The sequence below is a fragment of the Fulmarus glacialis genome, unplaced genomic scaffold, assembly GCF_000690835.1.
Source record: "Fulmarus glacialis isolate BGI_N327 unplaced genomic scaffold, ASM69083v1 scaffold9288, whole genome shotgun sequence".
NCBI lineage: Eukaryota > Metazoa > Chordata > Aves > Procellariiformes > Procellariidae > Fulmarus > Fulmarus glacialis.
Window position 1 is genome coordinate 5856 of NW_009226296.1, and position 10000 is coordinate 15855.

At 42.6% G+C, this 10000-nt stretch overlaps 1 protein-coding gene across 1 annotated transcript in view; it reads right to left on the reverse strand.

The window, feature by feature from the left end:
* Positions 1–629: 629 nt before the first annotated feature.
* MGMT (O-6-methylguanine-DNA methyltransferase) overlaps positions 630–10000 on the reverse strand; it is a gene marked incomplete at its 3' end in the record, with an annotated part of 28583 nt that continues 19212 nt past the window's right edge. The window contains exon 3 of the mRNA XM_009582762.1: positions 630–769. Coding sequence (XP_009581057.1) covers positions 630–769 — 140 coding nt within the window. The remainder of the gene's footprint in view (positions 770–10000) is intronic.

Genomic DNA, 10000 nt, shown 5'->3' on the forward strand with positions numbered 1-10000 from the left:
CTGGGAAGACAGATGAAGAGGCCAAGTATTACAACATACTGTTTTTCCAAAATCCACAGGACTAACCTAGAGCGCTACTCCCTCCAGCTGGTTCAAATTCAGGCAACTCACCTATATCTAATGAAGAAATGCCATTTACACTGGTTTGGAGCGCATGGGGAAAGAACCATATTGACAATTAGGGATTTGATTCAAACGTGTACCTACATGATTCAAAATCCCTCTTCTTCCACGTTTTCAGAAACACATCCATGCCAGAGAGGATGGACTGCTGTTAACACAACCAAAGCTACTCACACCCTGTCAAAACGAGGTCCGTGTCAGGGGATAAAAGACCTCCCTCACCTAAGAGTAGATAAGAAAGTTTGAGAACAACAAAATGTGTAGAGGCTGATGAATTAAAAGAAGCGCAATGTTTCTTTTTCAAATCTAATGGCATAAATGGTAGGGAATAAATCACATTAAACTGGGTTGTGCATTATTGCTGATTAAAAACACTTACTGACCTTATTACTCATGGTAGACCAGTTTTCATAGCAGATAAATTTAATCTAATGACATTTAGCCTGCAAAGCTCTCTAAATCCACCATCTTCCATCAACTTTATTTAAAAGTTGACGTGAACTTACAGGGTTGCTCCTCATTGCTCCTCCCACCGCTCTCGCCGCTCTGCTGTTGCCTGCGAGGTCTGCTAATTGCTTGTAGGAAACGGCCTCTCCAAACTTCACGTCTCTCAACAGGGTCCACAACACTTGTCTGGTGAACGAATCTGCAAAGAAGACGAAGCCAGTACTGTTCGTATGCGTGGCTGAAAAAAACAAGATGAAATACTCAAAAAACCCAACGCAGAGCAGAGTCTCAATAGCAGCTTTCTAATTTAAATCTAAACAGCCCTGATGCACTGCCCTGTTATTGTATCCTATATTACTACATTTAAATACATGATTATTAGAAAGAGCGCTTCAAGTAACCGATCACTATAAAAAAGGATTTAAGGCTTTGATTTTCCTATATTTTTAATTTGCTTCAAGTACAATTATCCTGTTAACTCATACAATGTGTTTTTTCCATTAAATTGGCAGAGCATAAATTAGCATAGAGTCAAATTAAAAAGGGAAGAAATAACCGGCTCTACCTATTTTACAAAGCCCTCGCATCTCCAGCTAATTTCCAACTTCAGCTGGGACACGCGGCAGAAGAAGCCCTAGAGCCAGCGGACTCGGTATTATCCTGGCTGACTGCATTTTATAGTCGAGACCCCCAAGCTACTGCTCAGCATTGCAGACATTACAAAATGTAAGGACTAGCCGTGACCTTGAATGTATGGCACATCCTTAATGATACAGGGCTCTGGGAAAAAAAAAGAAAGTATCTTCCATTATTTTAATTTTAATTCACCAGCAAATTGCTTCTAAGTGTTCCAATTGCTGAAATAATGAATAAGCAAATGCATTAGGACCAGCTTTCTTCTGCATCTCAGGGTTTTACCTTCCCAAGCCAGGATTATTTTGCAAAAGGAAAACTGATAGCCGCATTCGGATTTTAGTTGGGTTGAACAGCTATTGCTCTTCCAAGGCACTTGTAAAAGCTTTGAAGATCTAACTAGTGAATAACTTACTGAGAGGAGCGAGCTGGCGAATAAAAAAAAAAAGAAAAAAGGAAAAAAAAAAGGAAAAGAGACCCCTTCCCCCAGCTGAGCGCTTCAGTCTCCTGCTTTGGCAAAGAAACAAACTGATTAAAAACATTTTCTTTCTTTAGTTGTCAAAAAAGACATTGATTATGTTACATTGGAACATAGCAAAATGTGATTTTGTTCTTAAAGGAAACCCATACACCATTATGTGTGTGTTAAATAATAAAAATCACTTCTTAACTGAAAGGAATGATAATCACTTCATTGAAAAAAATCTGTTTAGTCTTTATTATAACATTAAGCAAATTAAACATCAGCATAATCCAGGTGATACGAGAAAAGGGTCATCAAAGAAATTAACTTTGTTGTTCATTAATTTACATGGATTAGTAGAGGGCAAAGAGATAGCAAATCTGCTCTAGTTTTTTATGATATAATTTCAAACTGTACACCATTTGTGGCAGTAGGGTGACTTTGGGGTTAATCAGACTGATTTGTCCTTTTAATTGCTTTCTATTCAAAGAAAATTCATTAGATAATGTTCTCTTCAAAATTCATGAATCAATTTAACTGAAGAAACCACATTAACAGCTTTGGGTTCATTAGCACAAGCAGTTGTGTTACTAGCTGATTGCTAGGAGGGTTTCCTTAGGCAAACAGATTTTGTTTACTGTGATTTCTTCAGAAAGCTTTATTTCAAATCAAATTGTTACTTATTATTTTTTTAACCTTCTTTTTAAGCCAGCCAGATCAGCGTTAACCTCACCTACTCAGGGGTCTCAGGGAATTATTGCCTGGTGTCATCTTTTAAATCAACGAAACACAGTGACTGCCTGACGCCAGGGCCTGAGTCCAAAAAATCCCCTTTTTTGCCCTTATTTTTGGCAGGGGAGGCGGCGGGCTGGGACGTGACGGACCCATAACTTTCGAAGCTGGGACGTGACGGACCCTAACTTTCGAAGCCTGCGCTGGAGCACCGAGCGGTCGCGGGAGGACGGGGCAGCTCCCGAGCCCCCCCAGCAATAGCACCAAGTGATGCCCAAATTATTGAGTACCTTTTAACATGCTAAATGAGGGACAGAGATTATCCTCTTCCGACAAGCAGGGGTAGAGATTATCCTCTTTCCAGAACCACTGTACATTTTTCATGGGAGAATATATACTGTCTCCGCACCCACATAAAACACTCAAAGTTATAGTTCAGAAGAATGAAATATTTAGCAATCATGCACATCATTTTATAAATGTATCCGAAAACTCAATTTCATCCTGTAGGGAGCAAATGCATTAATTAGTTTAAGCAGCTCTAAGAGACAGTGCCAAATACTGTTATTAAACTGTCTGCAAGTGTGAGCGCCTGTAAGCATAACCTGCCCAAATTAAATGGCTGAACTTTCACCAATTTTCAGTGTGTGCCAACATTTTATGCTGTTAAATATCATTATGAAGTGCTGTAAAATACGCACATAAAAATTAACACACACAAATTCTCTCGTTACATGAAAACACTTCATACCTCCGCGAGCTGAGGATGCCTGCACCATCCCGGAGAGGCAGATGCCAGCAGAGCCATGGCTGAACTGAACCACATCGTATGAACATGAACATCAGAGGTCTTCTCCTTCCTCCGCACCCACCTCCAGCGTGCACCGCGCTGTCAGCAAAACCACTCCCTCCGGGTGACCAGGCTCTGGACTGCCCTCTTGCCAAGGAACATGTCTTATGGCCAACACAGAGCAACTAGTGTTGCTGGATGCCATTTCTCATTTAAGCGATCAATAATTTGTCAGGTTTTACATGAAAATGCACGCTTCAATTCCCACTGGGAGCTGGAGCTGCACCAGGAAGGCGGGGGTGAAGGTGGACTGAAGGATGGGGAAGGGAGAGACCTGCGACCGAGTTGGGTTTCCAATTCTCTACAGCCCTGAGGACCCGTTCCCACCTCCAGCTGCCGTGCCCCTGGCACCCAGGGACCACAAAGGTAGTTGGGAGGGTTTCAAAGAATCAAAGAATGGTTTGGATTGGAAGGGACCTTTCAAGGCCATCTAGTCCAACCCCTGCCATGGGCAGGGACATCTTCAACTCGATCAGAGCCCCGTCCAACCTGACCTTGAATGTTCCCAGGGATGGGGCATCTACAACCTCTCTGGGCAACCTGTGCCAGCGTCTCACCACCCTCAGCGTAAACAATTTCTTCCTTATATCTAGTTTAAATCTACCCTCCTGTAGTTTAAAACCATTCCCCCTTGTCCTGTCGCAACAGGCCCTGCTAAAAAGTCTGTCCCCATCTCTCTCATAAGCCCCCTTTAAGTACTGAAAGGCCGCAAGAAGGTCTCCCCGGAGCCTTCTCTTCCCAGGCTGAACAACCCCTGCTTAGCGACAGGCGACGGAGGAATGACTTCTTGGATGTTTTCCTCCTACAGACAGCACCGTTGCATTACTCGCTGGTCAAACACCTCATAATTGCACCTCAGTATCAGCCCTGCCAACCGTGTGGTAAATCGGCAAGGCAATGCACCATCCCACCACGAGTGGATGTGCCGGGACCGATCTGAAATTAATATTTACAGGTGAGTTATAAGCCCCTAAAAAGAGGGACTTACCCTGAACTTGCTGTTAATGCCTAAATGCTTCAGAGGTCACTCGCGACAGCCCGCTAGACTTTAATTCTCCATATAAACGCATTACGTCCGCGGGGATAACAGAATGAAAATCAAGTTTACTTTAACACCAGCCATATCATAACTTTTAACAGTGTAATTGAAGGTGGCAATTAGTACAAAGAAGTGAAGTCATATGCTGCTACCTAACAACGCGCTGCCAGAGCACGTACCGTGGCATCAGTGAGGGGCTCAGCCCCGGGGGGAGCGAAGAGCAGAGTTACCAGCTCCGTCCCTTCCCGCCCCCGCTGCACCTCCTCGCTTAGTTCTTGGGGCAAGAGAGGTTCAAAAGATACACAGCCTGGTTTTACATCCTTTTTAATCCCTTTGATCAAGAGGGATTAAAGACAGACCATTTTTTGCCTTCTCCTCCACACTGATTGCTGGGAATGTTAGTTTTTCTGTTGTGTTTCCCCCCCCCAAGGGTTTTTGCAAATGCAAAGAAACAGCTATAAATACTCACCCCTTCTCACCATCTTTTTTGCAGCCCGTCTGGGGTACTACACAGACAACTTTTTTGTTTGTTTTTACGCTTTCACTGCTATAACTATTGGTAAAATATCAAGCATAATACTTCAAAAATACTCCAATTTGTCCACAAAACAGCAGCAGAAAACTTAGCTTGGCTCTTGCACCTCGGAAGAACAGACTCATATTCTAACTGAAGAACTTTTACTGACAACAGGCAACTATGTAAACAGTTAATGCAAGCAAGAGTGCTAATTTTTAGCAATTTTGAACCTCCTTCGCTATTAAGTAGGCAGTTAAAGCCATATTAAGCATGTCACCTGAACAGGAATCTGAATACTAACAATCACTGCTACCCTACCCTAGACTGAACTTGCAAGCGGTATGTGAAAGAGATAAATGCTCATCTAAGTCTCTTAACTGTTTAATTATATTTTGCTCTTGTTATGAGGCAGATCAAGAAATGCTTTTCTTTCCTTTTACAATGGCTGCAAGTCCCTGACCATTGGTACTCTATAGTAAAAAATGCAATTATTAGTTGCTATTAAAGGATTACTGGGAATATAGATTAGACAGTACAGTGATACTGTATCCCGTAAAATAGTCCAAACATCTCACTGCAACAGAGACAAAGGATTGTTTAAAATCAGGGGTGCTGCAGCCGTCTTGACAAAATCGACAAAAGACTATGAACTTTAATTGTTGCTGTCTGCATGTGTGATACTGATATATTATACAGACAGAATGTGCCTAACTGAAAATAATAAAGTTAAACTTTACCTTTATGATTGCTTAAATAGCCGAACCAAAGCAAAGACCTTGGCCATTCTGAATGACCGAGCTTTATGAATGCAGATGCAAAAAGAATCTAATTATTTTAGAGTATCTATTACTGACTTTATATAATCCATCATCCACTTTATAGTAAAAAAATGTATTTATAAAAATGAAAGTGGCAAAAGTTCCAACAAAATCATATTTCATACTAACAGGTAAATAATGGAGGAATTAGACAAGTATTTATCCGAATTCCACCTCTAGCTAGTCCAAGACCTGCGAGAGCACCTCTGTGCCTGTTATTTTGGATATAGAGTTAGACAAAAATTCATCAGTTAAAAACACGGCAATTCCATTTACAAGACACAGATCTAAAGGAAATCTCCTGCCTCAAAAGCATCAGCCTAAAAGTTTTTTTTTTTTAACATTTTTGTCAAAAACTTCCTTGCAGAATAAAACTCACACGCTCATCAGGTCTGCTATTGAGCACAGACATAAAACACCCTGCGCATCTACTTCTCCTAACGTTCATCTTCCGAGCTTGCACTAGTAGTTCGCTCAAGGTTTCTCCTATAGCTTTGCCCAGCCTTCACTCCAGCTGAGGTCTCTTCCCACCACTCCAAAACAAACAAGTGTTTGTACGTGATAACTACCACATCCACCCTTTCCCACCACCACTCTACAATTGCATCGTTCAGACGACTCACGCAATAGTTTCCCATGCTCTATTTATGGTTGCATTTAATTAGCTAAATTCGTGTTTATACCTGAAACATATTTCTTCCGTATCACCCAGGTCTGACCCCATGGTATTGCCAGCCGAGACGAGCTGGAGCTCAGTTGATTCCCCACCGTAAGAGGGTGCTCAGTGCCACCCTCTGCAGGGCAGAGCCACTGGACTGTCACGGACAGCACACCTCGACGGCAGACATATCACACTTTTTAATGTTTTTATTTATTTACTTTATTATTTCTCACCAGCATACCCCTATACCATGGATCACAACAACGAAGCGGTGTTTCTAGTGCATATTGCAGTAGCACAACTAAAGGAGTGATAATCGTTGAAAACGTCGCATTTTTCCCCAGTAGAGAAAACATTCTAGATTCATTCTGTGTTTATCTGTAGATAAATTAAGGTCAGCTGCAGCGCATTTCGACTACAGAACTAGCAACCATTCAAGCAGACGTCACATTAAGCGTTCAAAAATTCAAAACCCCAAACCAACCCAGAACGTAGCACTGCCGACAGCTGAAGTTAACCGCCCCCTCCAACCTAGCATCTTCGGTGAACATCAGTCCGTGCAGCAGACCCTGCAGTGCCCATTTCTGAGCCAGCGCGAGCCCTGTACCATCTCTTCCACTACTTTCTGAATACTGCTCGGCAGATACGGTTGCATGAAATGAAATGAAATTCAAAACACCAGTTCGTAAGTATTAGGCAGTCCATATTAAAACCATTAGAGTACACTAGAGCATTTGATAATGTGGCTCAGGTGTTCTCCCGTTCTCTCCCACAGGTCACAAAGTTCCCCTTTCTGAGCAGTACAGAAAGGTGGGCTAGGGGAGCGCTTTTATGTATTGCCTATGTATGTGGTTGCAATATGTAATATAATAAAATATAAACACATCGATAACTTATAAACATACTATATATCTTTATCACTTAAGTGAAAAATGTACTGATATGCTTTCTTTTAATATATATAATGTTCAGGTTGGCTCACATTAAGTGGCCAAGCTATGTTAAAACCCAATTAATGGGAGCTGTTTCTGATCTGTAGTTTAACACAGTTTTAAATGCAGTTCCCTTCAGACTGCTGAAGGGGTTGCGGGGCCACATTCTATCCTTAGAAGCAAGTAACTCTCCCTAGACCTCATCCAGCAGTATTTCTGCAGGTTAAACTCCCTGGAAGTCAGTGGGTGTTTTACTCGAGCGGTAACTGATATTCTGACCCATTTTTTGCGCAGTAGCCTTAATAGCAGTTTGCTATGCGCTTGCAAGAGCAGACTGTAATTTTAGAGCTGATGGAAATGAGGAGATGAGTCTGATGCTCAGCACCAGCCCTTTACATCCCCTGTCCGTGGCACATTGCAGCCTTCCCCAGATTCCCACTTCCAAATTCAAACCCAAGCAAGGTTTTATGCAAACTAGCGACTCCTTAAACATTAACAACTTCATCTAAGCTAAATATTCATACCGGACTTTGAATGCCACGACATCCCTGAACAGGCTGGGGCTGGGTTTTGGAGTCCATGGACCGGTAAGATGGAGAAAATTGCAAAGCACTTGACAACTCCCTCTTGGGCTACAGCACAGACCATGTCATTGCACAGCATCCCCTGCCAGGTGATTTGTGCAGCTGTTTGCAGCAGCAGTACAGTTAAATGAAGAAGCCACCTGATTATCCTCTGAGCTGTAGGTAATACACCGAGCTGCAATTGCTACAGGAGAGGAGAACAAATGCTTTGGATGAAGGGACAGAGAAAATATCAGTCTCTTCCCAGCCAACAAAATGTGGCAGGCAAGTCGTACATTGCAGAGGGGATGGAGGTAAGCATAAAAACAATTTATTTTTCTCTGACACCAGTTCTATGCCGATTCCTGAGAATCCGTGCCATTTTCCTGCATTAAGCTTTCCCTAAGCGAGCCGGAGAGCCGCCTCCTCCTCCTCCTCGGCATTATCTCCTTGCTTTTCCTTTTTTCCCTGCCACTACTCCAGTTGCAGTTGGGCCCAACGATGCTAAATCAGACTATAAACAGACGTGTATTTATTTAACTACTGTTACCAACCTGTAACGATCTGCTCGAGGGGCAGCGGAGGGGAAGGGCAGGGTCCACCCCTCTCCTGCCACGCAGCAGGTATCTCTGCACGTCTCAGCCTCTTGTGGTCCCCGTGGGTGAAAAATCCCGAGTTCCCTCTTGAACTTTACTCTCCTGTTTTGATCAACCAAGTTGTGTCACTGTGAATTATTGAATTAGGAAGTTCAGAGGAACAAAACCCCTCACTGCATGTGTAAATGATGCACGGCCTCCTAATCACAGCTTCTTGGTGTGCTGGAGCCCAGCGCTCACCCCTGCCGCTCGGGACGGCAGCTTCATCCCTGCCAAAATTAAAACCGTAAACCTCCCTCCATTAGGAAGCCAACCAAACAGGGGCAATGTTGGATGAAAAAGACTGCAAAAATGTTTAATAGTTTCTCCAAGAGTTTCCCATCATCCAAACCATTTCACCACACCATCGCTTTCTCCATCCACATCTCTCCTGCACCAAAGCTGCCTGATCCCATCGCTGCTGCTGGAGACCCAACACTGCCAAATTTTTCACATGCACAATCAACATCCAAGCTATAAAAAAGCCTCCAGCTTCCGTTTTCCACATTTCAGCCATCGAGCAGATTTAAGTAAACGGGAACCGTGAAGAGTTAAGGCTGTATCTGCTCATTTAAGGCATCCAGAAAGCCTAGTCAGCCTCAGCATTACTTCACTCTCATGAATATAAATGCTCTGACAATCTCGGTCTCGTTCTCGGCGCACGGGAACACAATCTCATACCTCATCTTGCCGGGATGTATTGCAGTATTAGCCTCCAGAAATGAGTACTTTGTCTGGCGAGGTGCGGGCGAGCGATGGGCTCTCCCCAGGTAAGGCGCAGCCAGGCACAGCAGGCAGAAAAACGACCCCCAGCAGCAACATTTATATTTCGTGTTTTGCTCAAGTCAATTATTTTAACATCGCATTTAGTTGAAAAAGAAGGCGGGGGGGGGGAAGCTTTTAAAAGTTAAATAATTGAGTACAAAAAATGACTTATATAGTGTTCCTAGACCAGAAATGCCTGAAAACATATATACTCAAAATGCACCAAGTTCTGCTTAAATAACTGTTATTCTGCTTATACTACAGTAACCAAAGGAACCTTTTTCAACAGTCTGCAATGGATTGGTGAACTGTTTAACACTTGAGAAAAAGACTGAAGTTTTCTATAACCCAATGTAATGCAACTAATTACAACAGAAGAGAAACAACTGCTTTGTTTGACACTCCCTTCTCACTACATTTTCAGCTGTATCCAAATAAAAAAAAATAGGTGATTTTCTGCTTTGTAAATGTCTCTCCCGCTTCTGCGAAATACTCCGAACTTTAATAGACATGTGATAATAATATTCCTGAAATAGCCTACTCAACGGGAAGAATTGAACAAACTTGTTTCACACATTTCCCAGCTCACAGGAGCATGTGTCTCCTCCAGGGCATAACCTTGTTATCAAAACAATAAAAAGGTAGAAAATCTGATTTAAAATGACACAACTTTATCAATGCATGCAAGACAATGTTTTCAGACATTGATGTCCCTTCATCATGCCCAGATAGTAAATGACAGTAAGGGCAATGTCAAATCACACCTTTCTTTTAGCGTCTCAGAGACAACAAAAGAGCCCGCAGAACCACGCGTGGCATTTT